This window comes from Simochromis diagramma, unplaced genomic scaffold (genome assembly GCF_900408965.1).
Source record: "Simochromis diagramma unplaced genomic scaffold, fSimDia1.1 OVJJ01000683.1, whole genome shotgun sequence".
NCBI classification, from domain to species: domain Eukaryota; kingdom Metazoa; phylum Chordata; class Actinopteri; order Cichliformes; family Cichlidae; genus Simochromis; species Simochromis diagramma.
Window position 1 is genome coordinate 2,472,632 of NW_024387158.1, and position 18,122 is coordinate 2,490,753.

Consider the following 18,122-nt stretch of genomic DNA (forward strand, 5'->3'; position numbering starts at 1 on the left):
TTGAAGTTACACCCCGATAAGCCAAAATCCTGCATTAAAGTACAGGGTTTAGGAAAGGAGAAGCAATTGCCTTTGGAAGGCTCTCATTGGAATATAGTTCTGATGTCGGGGTTATCTCATAACCCTGAGATGTATGAGGTGCTTCAACTCTTCAGTGATAAAAAAAACAAACAAAACAAAACAAACAAACCTCATTTATACTTTTAACAGCTAAAATGTTATTGCTTGTCACCATGTCCAACATGTGTGATGATGAAGAGTTAGAGTGCATTGTGAAAATGTAATTCCTTTACCACGTAGCAAGAAAAACCTTCACAAAATGATTAAGACCACGAGGAAAGTCAACTCCTGCTATTTTAGCTTCGCATAACCAGTGTTCCTTCCCTTACTATGAAAGGAATTTTACACCTCTGGTATTTAACAATACAGGGAGTGCAGAATTATTAGGCAAATGAGTATTTTGTCCACATCATCCTCTTCATGCATGTTGTCTTACTCCAAGCTGTATAGGCTCGAAAGCCTACTACCAAGTAAGCATATTAGGTGATGTGCATCTCTGTAATGAGAAGGGGTGTGGTCTAATGACATCAACACCCTATATCAGGTGTGCATAATTATTAGGCAACGTCCTTTCCTTTGGCAAAATGGGTCAAAAGGACTTGACAGGCTCAGAAAAGTCAAAAATAGTGAGATATCTTGCAGAGGGATGCAGCAGTCTCAAAATTGCAAAGCTTCTGAAGCGTGATCATCGAACAATCAAGCGTTTCATTCAAAATAGTCAACAGGGTCGCAAGAAGCATGTGGAAAAACCAAGGCGCAAAATAACTGCCCATGAACTGAGAAAAGTCAAGCGTGCAGCTGCCAAGATGCCACTTGCCACCAGTTTGGCCATATTTCAGAGCTGCAACATCACTGGAGTGCCCAAAAGCACAAGGTGTGCAATACTCAGAGACATGGCCAAGGTAAGAAAGGCTGAAAGACGACCACCACTGAACAAGACACACAAGCTGAAACGTCAAGACTGGGCCAAGAAACATCTCAAGACTGGTTTTTCTAAGGTTTTATGGACTGATGAAATGAGAGTGAGTCTTGATGGGCCAGATGGATGGGCCCGTGGCTGGATTGGTAAAGGGCAGAGAGCTCCAGTCCGACTCAGACGCCAGCAAGGTGGAGGTGGAGTACTGGTTTGGGCTGGTATCATCAAAGATGAGCTTGTGGGGCCTTTTCGGGTTGAGGATGGAGTCAAGCTCAACTCCCAGTCCTACTGCCAGTTTCTGGAAGACACCTTCTTCAAGCAGTGGTACAGGAAGAAGTCTGCATCCTTCAAGAAAAACATGATTTTCATGCAGGACAATGCTCCATCACACGCGTCCAAGTACTCCACAGCGTGGCTGGCAAGAAAGGGTATAAAAGAAGAAAAACTAATGACATGGCCTCCTTGTTCACCTGATCTGAACCCCATTGAGAACCTGTGGTCCATCATCAAATGTGAGATTTACAAGGAGGGAAAACAGTACACCTCTCTGAACAGTGTCTGGGAGGCTGTGGTTGCTGCTGCACGCAATGTTGATGGTGAACAGATCAAAACACTGACAGAATCCATGGATGGCAGGCTTTTGAGTGTCCTTGCAAAGAAAGGTGGCTATATTGGTCGCTGATTTGTTTTTGTTTTGTTTTTGAATGTCAGAAATGTGTATTCGTGAATGTGGAGATGTTAGATTGGTTTCACTGGTAAAAATAAATAATTGAAATGGGTATATATTTGTGTTTTGTTAAGTTGCCTAATAATTATGCACAGTAATAGTCACCTGCACACACAGATATCCCCCTAAAATAGCTAAAACTAAAAACAAACTAAAAACTACTTCCAAAAACATTCAGCTTTGATATTAATGAGTTTTTTGGGTTCATTGAGAACATGGTTGTTGTTCAATAATAAAATTATTCCTCAAAAATACAACTTGCCTAATAATTCTGCACTCCCTGTATAAGCTTAGCAATATAAGGTTTAGAACTGTAAATTTGTAGTGAGGTTAACCATTTGAAATCAATAAAACAAACAAGGAAAACAGTATAAATATTAGAAGAAATAATGCTGGTACAGCACAATGAGACCTAGTTGCAGTTTAAAACAAGTAAATATGTAAATGTACCTGTTATATTGTAATCAGCAGCAACACTCACAGCAGGAGCGTAAGTCACAGATGGCATGGTGGGCTCTTTGCCCTTCTGCTTTTTCCTGAAGATAATGAAGAGGAGCAGAAGGAAGAGCACAAGCAGCACAAGGATAATGATTCCTGCAATGGCTCCAATCTGGTAAGAGTCTACATGCATCGCTGCACTAGTCAAAGTGTTGAGGCTGCCCACCACAATCACACCAGCTGCACACAGGAGGGGGAGGGAATGTAGAATAAGAATTAGATGTTTTTGAGTCTGTTAGGTTTAAATGAGTTAGTTTTTCTAATGGAGAGTGATTAGAGAAATCAGTAAATTTGATTAAATTAAACCTCTATAACCTCAATCCCAGAGAAGGTGGGATGCTGTGTAAAATGTAAAGTAAAACACAAAGCAATAATTTGCAATGAAAATATGTGCAGTATTTTTTTTAATAATATTGCCTAAGCAAAACATGTATAATATAAACAGAATTGGTCCCAGCACAGAACCCTGTGGAACTATGTGACTAACTTTTGAGTGACGAAGACTCACTATTTACACAAACAAATTGAAATCTAGCTGAAAAAAAACTACTGAATTATTGATGAGTGAAAAAGTGTTTGCCCTCTTCCTGATTTCCTATTTTTTTTGTATGTTTGAACACTTAAATGTTTGGGATAAAATGTAAATATTAAACAAAGATAAGACAAGTAAATGCAAAATGCAGTTTCTAAATCAAGATTTTTATTATTAAGGGGGGAAAAATCCAAAGCTACATGGCCCTGTGTGAAAAAGTGATTGCCTCCAAAACCTAATAACTGCTTGCGGCACCCTTAGCAGCAAAAACTGCAATCAGGCATTTGTGATAAATGAAAATGAGCCTTATCGTTATAGTGCTGTGGAGGAATTTTGACTCACTCATCTTTGCAGAATTGTTGTAATTAAGCCACATTGGAGGGTGTTTGATCTTGAACCATCTTTTTAAGGTCATGTTATAGCATCTCAGTTGGATTCAGGTCAGGACCTTGACTAGGCCACTCCAAAGTCTTCATTTTGTTTTTAGGTCTAGGATAGCACATCAATATGGCCTATTCCTATTAGGACAGACAAGGCTAATGTTAAGGACTTCAGAAAAAGTAAAACTCCATCTAAGTCTTTGAGTGATAAGCTCATTAATGATTTGCAAATGGTTGTATTCTGTTTATATTTACATTTTACACAGCATCACAACTTTTTTGTTTTTGTGAATTAGGTTTGTAGTTTGTGTCATTAAACAACGTTTGATTCCATTTTTACTGAAGTACATTCTCACCTTGGTCACATCGAGCTCCCTTCCAACCTGAATTGCAGTAACACGAACCAGTCATGTGATCACAAGTGGAATTATTTAGACAGTCACAGACCTGATGGCAACCATAACCATATAAACCAGGAGGACACTCTGGAAAACAGAAAAAGAAAAGAAAAAGGTTAATTCTGTTCAGGGTAGACCCTGGACAGGTCACCAGTCTGTCGCGAGGCTAACACATAGACAGACAACCATTCACACCTATGGGCAATTTATTGTGTGGGGTTGCTTTTTAGGAATTGGGACTGGCTCCAGCGAAAGAAACTCTAAGACATTTTGGACAATCTCATTCTCCCAACTCTGTGGGAGCAGTTTGGGGATTGCCCCTTCCTGTTACAAGATGACTGCATACCAGTGCACATGTAAGGCCCATAAAGACATGGGTGAGCAAGTCCTGACCTCAGCTCGTTAGAACTGATAGAAAGGGATAATTTAGAGCAGAGACTGTGAGCCAGGCCAAGCTCTGTGCAGGTTAGTCAAGCTCTTCTACAACGGAGTCCTGACCTCAGCCCAAAAGAACAGAAAGGGATCAATTAAAGCAGAGCTAGACCTTCTTGTCCAGTATGAGTGTCTGGTCTCATAAGTGCGCTTGTGGAAGAATTCCCATTAACCTTAAACCTTGAAGCTATTAGAGCTGTAAAAGGTGGTTCAACAGGATATTAAACCCTATGGATGAGAGAATGAGATGTCACTCAAGTTCATATGCACGTGAAGGCAAATGATCAAATACTTTTTGCAATATATCGATATATCGATAATCAAGAATGCACAAAGAAAATAATTAAAACCTGCTAAGTGAGTTGAACAAAGAGAATCTGGAAAATGGGGGATATAAGGCAGGAGGTATTTATACAAAGGTGACTGACTAAAGGTGCCACCAAAGGACAGGATAGTGCAGCTTCCAACTTTTGTTTAAAAACTTGAAAAATAAGACAAGATTAAAGTAAAACAAAAACAAAAACAAAAGAAAAACTGAAACTTAAAAAAAAAAAACCATAACACAAAAAAGCAAACAAAACAGGCAGCAATATCTTGTAACCTACTTTGATCACAGTATTTCCCCATGAAACCAGTTCGACATGTGCACTGTCCAGAAATGTGGTCACAGTCGGCTCCATTCCTACATTGACAAGTCTGAGAGCAGTCCTTCCCAAAGAAACCCAACGGACAGCCTGCAAAGAAGTTATCGTCATTATATTCTGTACTTTTAAAATATGCAGTTTTTTAAATTAAAAAAGTACCTTTGACAAATTTATCCAAGATTATACCAGTATCATCTGGATCAGCCATTCCCAAAGAGAAGAGTGCTGCACCCCCCTTAAAATCCAAAAAAAAATCACATGGGGCCCACCTAATCTTATATTTTCACTCTAATCAAATTCTGTTGGCTATAAATTGCTAATGCTACCTAGTCATTTGTGTTATGGCCAACATGTGACCCGCCTGCCACTGGGACACAAATGTCAATACAAGAACGATGAGTATTATTACAAGCTAGCTATCCAAAGCGATCCAAAAGTACATCAACAGAATGCATGTCATCAATTGGCTAGTCAGTCTTATGGTCATGAGGGAATCATATGATTGTTGGGTTTTTCTCTGTATATATTATTATAGGGTCTACCTTACAATATAAAGTGCCTTGAGACAACAGTTGTTGTGATTTGGAGCTGTATAAATGAAACTGAATTGAAAGTTGTGTCACTCAATGAGTCATGAAAGCGTCTTCTTCACAAAAACCAAAACTGCAATTTTTGAAACCCGCCAACGTGGAAAATGTTCTCACAAAAACAACACCATGTTTCCGGAGTCTGACAAAAAGCCATCGACCCAACAGCTGGTACAAACATCGCCTCGACATCCGAATCAGAATCAGAATCAGAATCAGAATCAGAAAGGAAAGGGTTTTATTGCCAAATGTTGAGCAGGTTTACAACATTAGGAAATTGCTGCGGTGCTTCAGTGCAAACATAGTGTCATAAATAGCACTTAAATAGACATGAAAAAAATAAAAGTAGGAATAAGAATTAAAAGTGCTACGTAGAAAGATATGTGCATGAGATATACATGAGATATATACATGAGAATAAGAATTAAGAGTGCTACGTAGAAAGATATATACATGAGTGCAGGTGGTGATCAGTGCCAAACATGGAATGATGCAGTGACACAGCGTAGGGTCATGTGTTAGTGGCGGGGACAGTCATATGGTTATTGTTCATGTGTCCAACAGCAGAGGGGAAGAAACTGTTCTTATGGCGAGAGGTTCTGGTGCGAATGGACCGGAGCCTCCTGCCTGAGGGGAGCAGGTCAAACAGACTGTGTCCAGGGTGAGAAGGGTCAGCTGAGATCCGAGCTGCACGCTGCAGTGTCCTGGAGGTGTACAGGTCCTGCAAAGATGGGAGTCTGCAGCCAATCACCTTCTCAGCAGAGCGCACAACACGCTGCAGTCTCTGTTTGTCCCTGATAGTGGCTCCAGCGTACCACACGGTGATGGAGGAGGTGAGGATGGACTCGATGATTGCAGTGTAGAACTGCATCATCGTCCGTGTTGGCAGGTTGAATTTCTTCAGCTGCCTCAGGAAGTACATCCTCTGCTGGGCTTTCTTGATGACGGAGGTGATGGTGGGCTCCCACTTCAGGTCCTGGGTGATGGTGGTACCCAGGAAGCGGAATGAGTCCACAGAGGTGATGGGGGTGTCAGTCAGGATGATGGGGGGGAGTGGGGCTGTGTGCTTCCTGAAGTCCACAATAATCTCCACTGTCTTCTGGGCATTCAGCACCAGGTTGTTGTGGCTGCACCAGGACACCAGACGTTCAACCTCCCTCCTGTAGGCAGACTCATCCCCGTCCGAGATGAGCCCAATAACGGTGGTGTCATCTGCAAACTTGATTAGCTTGACAGACTGGTGGGTGGAGGTGCAGCAGTTGGTGTACAGGGAGAAGAGCAGAGGAGAAAGAACACAGCCCTGAGGGGAGCCGGTGCTGATGGTCCGGGAGTCCGAGACATTCTTTCCCAGCCTCACATGCTGCTTCCTGTCCGTCAGGAAGTCAGTGATCCACCGGCAGATGGGATCAGGCACATTCATCTGGGAAAGCTTGCCTCGGAGATGGTCTGGAAGGATGGTGTTGAAGGCAGAGCTGAAGTCCACAAACAGGATCCTGGCGTAGGTTCCTGGGGAGTCCAGATGCTGCAGGATGAAGTGTAGGGCCATGTTGATGGCGTCATCTACAGACCTGTTGGCTCTGTATGCAAACTGCAGGGGGTCCAGGAGGGGGGCCGTGAGGGTTTTGAGATGGGAGAGAACTAGGCGCTCAAATGACTTCATGACCACAGATGTCAGAGCCACGGGTCTGTAGTCATTTAGTCCAGTGATCCTAGGTTTCTTGGGGACAGGGATTATGGTAGAGGACTTGAAGCAGGCAGGCACATGACATGCCTGCAGTGAGGAGTTGAAAATGCCAGAAAACACTGGGGCCAGCTCGTTTGCACAGTGTCTGAGGGTGGCAGGAGACACGCCGTCTGGGCCGGGAGCTTTCCGAGCATTCAGGTTCTTAAACTGCTTCCTCACATCTGCTTCATGAATATGAAGAGTTGTGGTGGGAGGAGGTGGTGTGAAATCCTCTTTTGTGTGGGGTGAGGAGGGGGGTGTTGTAGGTGAACAGTTTGAAGGTGGTGATGGCTCTATGGAGGGGGGAGAGGTGGGGGAATGAGTGTCCAAAGTGTCTCTATTGTTGGGGCCGTTGGAGGTGTGAAGGCTGCCTGATGGCTCGTCAAAACGGCAGTAGAAGTCGTTGAGGGTGTTGGCCAAGAGCAAGTCATCAGTGGAGTGGGGGGTTTTAGGCTTGTAGTTTGTGATATTCCTAAAACCTTTCCACACAGAGGCCGAGTCATTCTCTGAGATCTGCTGCTGCATCTTCTCAGAGTGCTGATGTTTAGCAATGTCCACTTCTTTAGTGAACCTGTACTTGGCCTCTCTGTAGCAGTCCCTGTCTCCGCTTCTGAACGCCTTTCTCTTTTCCAGCCACAGCTTTTTGAGTTTAGGAGTAAACCAGGGTTTGTCATTGTTATAACTCACCCTGGTGCGTGATGGCACAATGCTGTCCTCACAGAAGTGGATATAGGAGGTGACAGTGTCCGTAAACTCGTCCAAGCTGTTAGAAGCAGCCTTCAATGTGTCCCAGTCTGTGGTCTCCAAACACGTGCGAAGCTCCTCCACAGCCTCGTTGCTCCACAGTTTTTTAGTCCTCACGACAGGTTTGGAGAGCTTCAGCCTCTGTCTGTACGCGGGGATTAGGTGGATCATGACGTGGTCAGAAAGTCCGAGTGAAGCGCGGGGCACCGCGCGATAGGCCCCGCTGATCGTGCTGTAACAGTGGTCTAATGTCCTCTCCTCTCTGGTCGGGCATTTAATATACTGCTTGTATTTGGGAAGCTCATGGCTCAGATTGGCTTTGTTCCACCTATTTTGTAGCATTTGTGTTGCATACAAATGACCTCACAGGACGTTTGGCCGTGTTGCTATAAGGACACCACACACATAAGATGGCACTCGATTGTAATAGAAATAGAGTCAAGCCAAGCTGTATTGCCTCAAGCTGCGTCGAGTCGATTCGAGTAGGTACTAATGGAAAAAGTGCTTCCATCTTAACCCAGTCAGTTACCAATAGCATGGACTATATGCCTATATATGAGGAATATAGACTCTGCTGTTAACAGGTGAGGTTGAGAAATTTCCCTTGACCTGCAAGGTTACTCAGAGACAATAGTTCCTCAGAGATAAGCGGGGTACTCATGGGCACGTGTACTGGGTAATACTCATAGGATCAGACTTGGACCTTTAACACTAAGATCACTCAGGGTGCTGGATTTGGGATGAAAGCCCCTATTCATGGTAAGTGTAATGGCATCAGCCACACATGGGTAAATCAAGTCCATTTGTTCACTTTATTAGTTTGGTTTGCAGTTTTCTTCATTAATATAATTCATTAATCATTTTATTTAAACCTAACACTGATATTATGAGGCGCACGCATAATAGCATTGTGGGGTTTTTCTAAAAATGTTTTCTGTTTAATTATGTTTCTCTTTCTTTGAATTACCTGGTTTTGGGCTGTGGCTGTTTCCTGTCTTGGCTCAGGATTCTGAGAACAAAATGCCTGCTCAGCAGTACCAACCATGTGCTTATCAGGAACAGGGGTGTTTTAGGTTTACTTATGTTATTCTGTGCTTAGTTAATATTAGTGTGTGTTTTTGTTTCCCCCCCCTACTGTGTGTAAATGGTTTGGCCAAACCACTTTAAAAGCTACCCTCATGTGTCTTTGTAATTAGGTCAGTTTGTGGGTTAAGTTGTGTCCACGTTGTTTGTTTAAGTTTCTGGAAATTACTTTTTGTAGAGTTATATTTAGTTGACCTCTTTTATGGGCCTGCTAATTATGTTTTGGAATTTTGTCTTTTTGAGGGTTAAAATAAAGAAAACCCTTTTTGAAGACATTTTTTCTAGTGTCCTCTATGCCTTGGCTGCTTGGTCCCTCGCAGTAAGGACCATACTTGTCTTGATGACAGTGGCTTCTAACAGTCCCATCGTATTTAGATGTGACTGGTCCCCTCTGGGGATTAGGACTGTCTGGCCTTAAGTTAGCCAGTCTGGGTGCATCTCATCACTTAGTAGCTTTTTCCATTGTGCTGTCAGAAACTCATGGATTCCAGTTAGTTTTAGCCAGTAGGTGCGAATCATGTCAGGGCCTGGTGCTGTCAAACTCTTCATGCTTTACAATCTTTCTTGTATGCCTGCCACTGTAATGTTTAACTGTTCATGTAGTGCAATCCCCTCAGTTCTGCTCTTAGCTACACCAGCCACTGAGCATCTTTCTTCCATATGCTATTCCAGTATTGCTCCGTCTCCAGTCTTGGTGGTGCATTTCTCATATCATTCCTTTGCCACTGTCAGTACAGATTTAATTATTTAGTGGAGAACAGCTGGCTTTTTCTCCTGACTACTATCTCTCTGGTATACCGTTCCAAGTGGGTAGCCAAGGCTTGGTAATCGGCCACGGAGGGTCCAGGTTTCAAGCTTAGCCATGGTCTTCTCTTTCAGCTCAGCTTCTTTCAAACTCAAAGCCTTCAATGAACCAGTTGTTCATCGGGTTTGGTACCCAATCTCAGAGAGATGATGATATCTCCCCCATGGCCTGAGGTCCTGCCATAGCATTTGTGTTGTACCTCATCTCTCATCTCTAGTTGTAGCAGTTGCTTCTTCTGGATGTTGGAACACTGAGCTATTAGTTGATTCACTCTTAATCTAGAAGTTGGGTGACAAAGAAGCCATAGGTCCCACATCCTATTCATGTAACCACCTTTTGCTGGAATTCTTTGCATAGAAGCATTCCAACAGCTCCTTATTCTCGTCCCTTGCCTTCTTGTTCCGGTAGCCCACTTCTTATTAAGGTCACTCCTCTTTAAAGTCAAATAAACGCAAGTTTCATAAAAATTCTAAAATGTCTTTTATCTTTTAAACTATGCTTAAAATTCTAATGAAGCTTATGCGTATTAGCTTCCACTTTGTATGGTTTAAATCTCAGTGCCCTGTCATTCTCCCTCTCATGCTCTCATTCATGCAGCCAGCATCGTCAAATTTCCACCTCACCCGAGTCACTCAGAGCACCATCAAAGCTCCTTAAGTCCAAGGGGTCCTGTCCTAAATCCTGTTGTCACTGGGATTCTGTTCTGCCATGATGAGTCATCGTATCTAATTGCCAAATGCATTAATGTTTCTATTGCAACAAATCATGTTCATTTCTTCCAAATGATCTCTCCTTATTGAACTACCTTTGTTTGTATTGGAAACATTTAGGAAATGATACTGGTATATGGGGATTCGACATATCACATTAGAGTTTGCATCCAAATATCCTGTCCCATTTGACCTCCGATCTCATTTTTACAGTACAGATCCTATACATAACCTTTCTTTCAAGTTGACAACAAAATGTGTTAAATCTTTAAAGAAAGTATTGCTAAGAGAAAGAGAATGAGGTGCAAGTTAGTTAGAAAAATTGTAGTATAATATTATATAACAAGTTATATTTATATACATGTATAACAACTTTTCCATGTCCAGTTATTTACAAATCAATACTTTTTACTTACTCCTACATAATGTTTGTCTAAACATCTGTCATGCCACCCTTATCTGATTTTTACTGCACTACAAACTTAAACTATTTTCTTAAAGTAAAAAAACAAACAAAGTGAAATTAATATATAGAAATACTATAAAAAAGTAAAAACTGCCAAGAAAGGTTTGCGCCCTTGGATTGTTTCTTATCGTTTGTTTTTTCAGTTTGAGCATGGCAATGCTCGACAATGGCAGAACAAAAATTTGTCTTTCTCTTAACCATTTACAATTTGGACTAAATGACATAACTTAGGTGTGTGTTCATGTGTATGTGTGTTTGCAATTTGACTGACGCTGTGTGCAGTAGAGGCCAGTCCATCCTGGGCTGCACTTGCATTCTCCATCATAAGCGCTGCAGTATGCTCCATTGTGGCAGTTACATGTGTGGATGCAGTTGGGTCCCCAGTGACCAGTTGGACAAGCTACAAAATGTGATAATCAAATGTTAGTGCTAGAACCAGTTGATGGCTAAATAATCTTTTCTAAAGAACCTTTCACAGCACAATAATTTTTTCATAACCAAGAATAATACAGGGCGGTAACATTATCAAGCATATATAAATTGCAATATATAATTATTTCCAGAGTAAACCCACATTGAGAGCAGTCACTGCCAATCCATCCTGGGTAACACTGACAGGAGCCATCAATAGGATGACAGGTTCCATTGTTTGTGCAACTGCAGCTCTGGGCACACTTCTTCCCAAAACGACCGCTGGGACACACTGTATAGACATGTGTTAACATGTGTCATACTTTACTCAGAATATTACATCAAAGATTAACATTAACAGGAAGCTTGACCACTAACCCTTTACCTACATTAGTTGAATTACGTGACCAGCATTTGTTTCTTGGAAGCAACAGTATGTGGCCTGTCACTCACCCTCATTACACAGTGCTCCCTTGAAGCCTGGCAGACATTCACACTGTCCTGTGATGTGGTGACATGGTCCATTGCTATGGACACATTGTGGACAGGTCTGACTGCAGTGGTGACCAAAATAACCTGGCGAGCAGACTGCGAGCAAAACAGAGCAAACACAACAAGCAATTTATAAAATTGTTGGATCATATATTTGTGGACAGTGATGGGGATATTTTTTGTGGTAATTTTATTCCTCTGTCCACCGTCCTAGTGGATTTTACAGTACTGTGCAAAACTCTTGAGCCACCTTAAATGTATTTATATTTTAGTTAAAAGGAGCCAGAGAAGTTATCTTCTCCACGCTTTTTGAAGGTCTTTTAAATGTCTTTTTTGAAGATTGGCTTCTTTTCCACCCATTTTTAGTTCAGGCCTTGCACCTGACCATTTGCTGAGTGATGCTATTAGGCCATTTAATCATTTGACATTAATCATTCAAGCATAAAAAAACACACCTTACTCAAGAGTTGCTGTTCTCTGACTTTGTTGACTCTACTTTCTGGGACAGTACCCAAGCCTTCCCACTCTTGATTATAGCCAGTGAAGAGTGCTATATAAATCAATACAGTAAAGTAAAGTAAGTGATTGTATATCAGTTGTTTGCCTTCTGTATTTAACTGTGTGAGGGTATTTCTTGATTATAGACTTTGACAATGATACCCTACCTCCTCGAGTAGGTGTTGTGAAGCCTGGCAGACATTCACGCTTTAGCTTTTATTAACTAAAGTTAATTCATTTGATCGCTCCTAAAGTTTTTGGTGTTTCTGATAAAATTTGGTTTTCCACCTTATGTTGACTTTATTTGCATTGACACCTCTCAGCTCCACATCTTTCAACTTCTCATGGAATAATAAGCCAACAGGCCTCACTTGGCCATGGGACTTCTTGTCATTAAATGCTCAGATCACTTTTGAGCCTGTAAAAATATCTGACTATGTATATGAAAAGCTGCAATTCCTGAACAGTTAGTGTAATACTTTCGTTAAACTCCTTACATTAAAACAGAAAATCTGTAGTTACGTGTTTGACTTAAAATACTTGTGTCATCATTTGTGTCATTGTCCAAATACTTATGGACCTTCCTGTTATATATTTTAACATTAAACGAGTTAAGATAATAAGTACAAATATTTTAATTGAACCATGTCAAAATATTTTAAATCCCCTAGCTTAAATCATCAGATGCAGGTTAATCATATCACATTTTGCTTTTGATGTTCATTTTTTCTTTCAAATGTGAAAACAAGGTTTATTTCTGTCCCAGACTTTTTTTTTTAACAACACTGATATTATTCATGACTATTGATGACTATAATAACTATTAAATCAGAGTGAGGTTAAATAAACCTATATATCATTTTAGCTCACCACAACCTATGTGATGATTTTACAGTATTGTGTGGTGTTGATGTAGGACTTACTTCTCTGACAGGTTGGGCCTCTGTATCCTGGAGCACACTCACAGGTTCCTTCATCTGGAGAGCAGGATGCTCCATTCTTACAGTTACAGGGGAGGGAGCAGTTTGGACCCCAGTGGCCCTCTGCACACACGCTGTCACAGTGGATACCTGTTCACACACACAGATGTGTTTCCATCATTGCAGTACATTCTTACATTAATTTGACTATCAAAGACTGCAATCCTGAATGTGAACGAAAAAAACCAAAACATCTATTGATGCTAAAGGTGAAGTGAGTCCATGGCTATTTTTTAGAGAAGGTCTAATTGAGGATCAGCAGCAAAGCCCCCTGCCAACCCCCCCTGGTGAAGATGACAAAAAGAAGAAAAAAAGGGAGAGTAAGGTATCATAAGCTTTTAATTACGCCTTACAGTAAAAAACAATGGCCCCATCCTGGACAGAGGCCATAATACTGGTTCTTCCTAAAGAAGGCAAAGACCCAACAGAGTGTCAGTTTTAAAGCCCAATAACTATGTTAAATGCAGACCTCCGCATTTTAAATACAATCTTAGCATGCAGACTTAATTTAAGTCGTGTCTTCTGTTGTAGTAGCCGCTGGTCCGTCTGTGTATCCACCGTGTTTCATCTGTGTGTTCTCCCTGCTGTCCATCATCACTTACCTCTGCCCATCCTCCTTCATGTTCGTGTTCTGGTTCGTGTCTTGTAGTTTAGTTGTTCTCAGTTTAGACAGTCTGCAGTCCCGTTTGCCGTTTTTCTATTTTGTACTTTGTGTTCAATAAATCACCTTCACACCCTCACAATTGCCTGCTATTGGATCCTCCTTTATCATCTCCACACGGCTCATCTCACTCGCTGTGACAGTATTTTATATCCTATAATAAAAGCTGTGTTTGGGTTTTTTTGTTAAAGTTCTGTCTGTGAGTCTGCATTTGGGTCCTACGCTGCCTGCTTCACAGCCAGTTTATGACACATGGCACATTGTAATTAGGTATTACCCGTCCATCCAGCCAAACAGCGGCAGTGACCAGTAGCGTGGTGACATCCATCAGCATGATTGCAGTCACAGCGTTCTTTACAATCCAGACCATAGGTACCATCCTAAGGGGGAAAAACAAACAAACAAGGCAATCCATGAAGAAATGTAGAAACATGTTCATTCATATGACATGTGGCATTTGGTTATCAAGATAATCAAAAATATGGTGTATGGTCTGAGGTGTGGTTTGGCTCCGTTTCAAAATACAGATGTTTAGTGTTATTAAAAGCTGAGGTCCAAAAACAGTTCAAAAACGTTCAAACTTCTCAATATCAGATTTTGTCTTTGTACTATATTTATTCAAATATAAAATTCAAATGATTTGTATTTTTGTTGTTTGAATTCTATTTACAAATTTAATAAGATACCACTTTTTTGAAAGTAGTGATAAAACATAGAACAATGATTTTCTTTTTCAAAAAACTTTCGGAGCTTCAATATAATCCTATAACTCACCTGACAGTGGAGTTCACATCTCTCTCCTCTCCAGCCCGGAGCACAGGTACAGTGACCATCCAATGGGTTGCACGCTCCTCCATTCCCACAAATGCATGCGGAACCACATCCCAAACCCCAGGTGCCACTGGGACAGTTGATGGAGCAGTCTAACCCATGCCACCCTGATTAGACAAGGTAATTTATATTTGAACACATGTAAACCTTACTTTTGATTAACTTATGAAAGCATTTTTATTCAGTGCAGCACAAAGATCAAAATATTTCTGTATTAATATAACACACGAACTGAGATTTGTATTAATTTGATAAACTGAACTAGTTGAACTAGTGCTCAAATATAGTGTAGAATATTTACTTCATTTGACCGAGTTTTGAAAGAGAGAGGGAGAGAGAAAACTCGAAAGCCTACACAGAATGATACTGTACCATAGAAATAAAAACACAACTATGGACATTGATGAAGGTTATTTTTTATATTTTGGAGACAAAAGAGACTATTGAAAAAGATCAGTTAAACAAATGTTAGTGAAGAGAAGCAAGGTGAGCATCACAAAATGTATTGCAGGCTCTAATGTGTGTGCAGAGGAGATAAAGGTGTTGCTGGACTAGGAAGGCAAAGTCTCTGACCTCGCATTTTCATTCTAGGCTTCTACAGGCAGTGCTCATGAATTTAGACAATACTTATTTAACTTTTGCAATCCTTTGACTTTAGTTTAAATTCTTGGATTCCTATATTCAGTTATCATTCAGAGCAAATACTGCTTTATCTCAGCAAGAGTGCACTATGGACCTGGGAATATTTTAGATGTGATGAGTCAAACGTTTGACTCATCAAGTGTTTATCAGAAGGATATTAATAACCAATCCAGGGGAACTATATAGAGAAATGGCTGTAACTTGTAGCAAATGCAGGGGTTATATTAATAGTAACTAACCTGGCTTACAGGAACAGGATCCATCTATGGGGGAACACTTAGCTTTGTTCTTACAGTTGCAGCTGGAGGAGCAGTTCACACCAAATGTTCCTGCTGGGCATGGCACTGAACATATGGGACCCTGAGAAGGTTAAAAGACAAAATGCTAACAGTGACGATGGAAACAACACAGTTTCATTTCTTGGTGACTTTGCTTGCTTTTGTCTTTTGTGTAAAGTTTGATCATTAACAGACCTGAAGGGACAGTTCATCAAACTGTATTTGACATAGTCACATAGCACATTAAAGACTTCTGATCCACTCTTCTTTTACTCTTGTTTCTTTTCTGCGTGCCTTATAGCTTTGGATAGCTTCATTATGGCTGTTTAAAATGTTTGAGTGTAGCTGCATAGCCACTTAAAGAGAGGCAACTAAACACTTCTCAGATGTTATTTTTCATGGCAGTGTAATACATGCAAAAATGAAACAAACTATTTCCTATCAGCTTCTTAGAAAATTATAAGCAGGAGATTTAAGATTTTGGATTCTGTATAGATGAGGATCATATTGCCACATCTATATAGAACCCAAAATGCAAACAATTGCTCACTGAATCTATTTGGATACGACTACTGTGGCTGGAGAACTGGTTGCCTTGACACAATTCTTTAAGCACATAATGTAGCCTCACAAGCTACATTATTCAAAGGAATTGATGTTGTGAGGAATAATTCTGAGCTTTGACTACACTCATTGCTAAGCTAACCCATTTTGCTTTCACTTACAGAGTAGGAGACAAGTAAGTAGGGAACCTAACTCTAGGAAAGGAAGCAAATATTTAGATTTTCTAAAATTTTCAACAGTCCCAAAATAGTTGTGTCCAGACAGACAAAACTATGATGTGTACGTGTGAAAAAGGAAAATAATTAAGAGCTTTTTTCTGAAAACAGAATTGCACATTTTGTCGACGTTTCAACCTGTTGCCACTAGATCTTTCTACAAAGCCACATATGCAATAACAGTACGGGCAGAGCCTCACATTATCCATTTGTTTGTTGGTAATTTTTGAAACATTAATCTATACTGGAATGATGGTTGTGAATAAGGCAGTCAGACGGGTTAGTGGGCCCACACAGTGTTTGGAAGTATAACTTGTGCTTGTATTATGTATCTTACTTAAGAAAGGCAAATATATTTCCCATGAACAACATGCATTAACAATTCCCAGCAGAAAATACTGCTTGCATTACTCTGCAACATTTCCTTCATTGCCAAATAACTCCCATTTAAATTGCCAGGATTATGCACCCCTCTGCCTTCATATCCCATTCTTAATGCATAGGGTTTACAGTAGCTATAACAGCTGATATTTACACCTATAACAGCTTCAACGCCTCTGGGAAGGTGTTTATGGGAATGCCCAACTCCTGCAAAACAACCCCACAACTTAGGCTACGTTCACACTGCAGGCGAAAGCGCATCAAATCCGACTTTTTTGACCCTATGCGACCCATATCCGATCATGGTATGACAGTGTGAACAGCACAAATCCCATATTTTCAAATCTGACCTGGGTCATTTTCCGATACATATCTGATGTTTTAGAAAGCGACTGCTGTTTGAACGGTCATGTCACATTAAATCCGTCTTTTACATCACTGACACAAGACAGACGCCAAGTATCAGCGGCGGAGAAGACATCGTGAACGCTTCCTGGCCATCCAGCGTAGATGTCAGTGAAACTGTTGGGAAGACAGTATTGGAGAAACGTGAACATTTTATTTGTACTGTATAATCTGCAGATTCTGACAGAAATCTGCAACTATCCTTTGAAGCACCGCTCCTCTCTAAAACAGCCACTTGCAAATAACAAAATAACTTTATAACTTAAAGCAAAATTGGGAAACGTAAAGTAGGAAAAAAGTCTTTATATTAACGGCCATCAGTCAAACAATACTGTTTGGTCTGGGTCTAAACAGAGCGTGTTGTGTGTGACGTCTTCTTTTGCCGCTTTGAGGGTTCACACTAGAGCGCGTTTGCTGTCACATTTTATTTGTAGCGTGAACAAGCAGACAAAAAAATTGGATTTGATCAAAAAATCGGAATTGAGCATTAAGACCTGCAGTGTGAAGGTAGCCATAATCCCCCTCCGCCAAACTTTAGACTTGGTACAATGCAGTTAGACCAAATACATTTTTCCTGGCAAATATCAAACCTAGACTTGTTCCCCAGATTGCCAGATGAAGAGACATGATTCATCACACCAGACAACATGTCTCCACTGCTCTGGAGTCCGGTGGCAGTGTGCATCCAACATTTTGCATTGTGCTTGGATGCAGCTGCTGGGCCATGAAAAAGGAATTCCATGAAGCTCTCTATCTGCTGTTCTTGAGCTAATCTGAAGGCCAGAGGAAATTTGGAGTTCTGTAGCTACTGACTCTGCGGGGCGATCGTGGCTCAAAGAGTTGGCAGTTGTCTTGTAACCGGAAGGTTGCCGGTTCGAGCCAAGGCTCGGACAGTCTCGGTCGTTGTGTCCTTGGGCAAGACACTTCACCTACCACCTACTGGTGATGGTCAGAGGGGCCGATGGCGCGATATGGCAGCCTCGCTTCTGGCTCCAGGGCAGCTGTGGCTACAACTGTAGCTTTCCTCCACCAGTGTGTGAATGAATAGTGGAATTGTAA

General features: G+C 41.1%; 1 protein-coding gene across 1 annotated transcript in view; it reads right to left on the reverse strand.

Moving 5' to 3' along the window:
* The window catches only part of megf10 (multiple EGF-like-domains 10), a 58,924-nt gene that overhangs the window by 10,908 nt on the left and 29,894 nt on the right, over positions 1-18,122 (reverse strand). Inside the window, exons 11-20 of the mRNA XM_040048692.1 lie at positions 15,460-15,580; positions 14,522-14,685; positions 14,025-14,127; positions 13,030-13,176; positions 11,570-11,704; positions 11,280-11,408; positions 10,977-11,105; positions 4,549-4,677; positions 3,470-3,598; positions 2,154-2,381 (exon numbers count right to left, since the gene is read on the reverse strand). Of these exons, the coding sequence (XP_039904626.1) occupies positions 2,154-2,381; positions 3,470-3,598; positions 4,549-4,677; positions 10,977-11,105; positions 11,280-11,408; positions 11,570-11,704; positions 13,030-13,176; positions 14,025-14,127; positions 14,522-14,685; positions 15,460-15,580 (1,414 nt within the window). The remainder of the gene's footprint in view (positions 1-2,153; positions 2,382-3,469; positions 3,599-4,548; positions 4,678-10,976; positions 11,106-11,279; positions 11,409-11,569; positions 11,705-13,029; positions 13,177-14,024; positions 14,128-14,521; positions 14,686-15,459; positions 15,581-18,122) is intronic.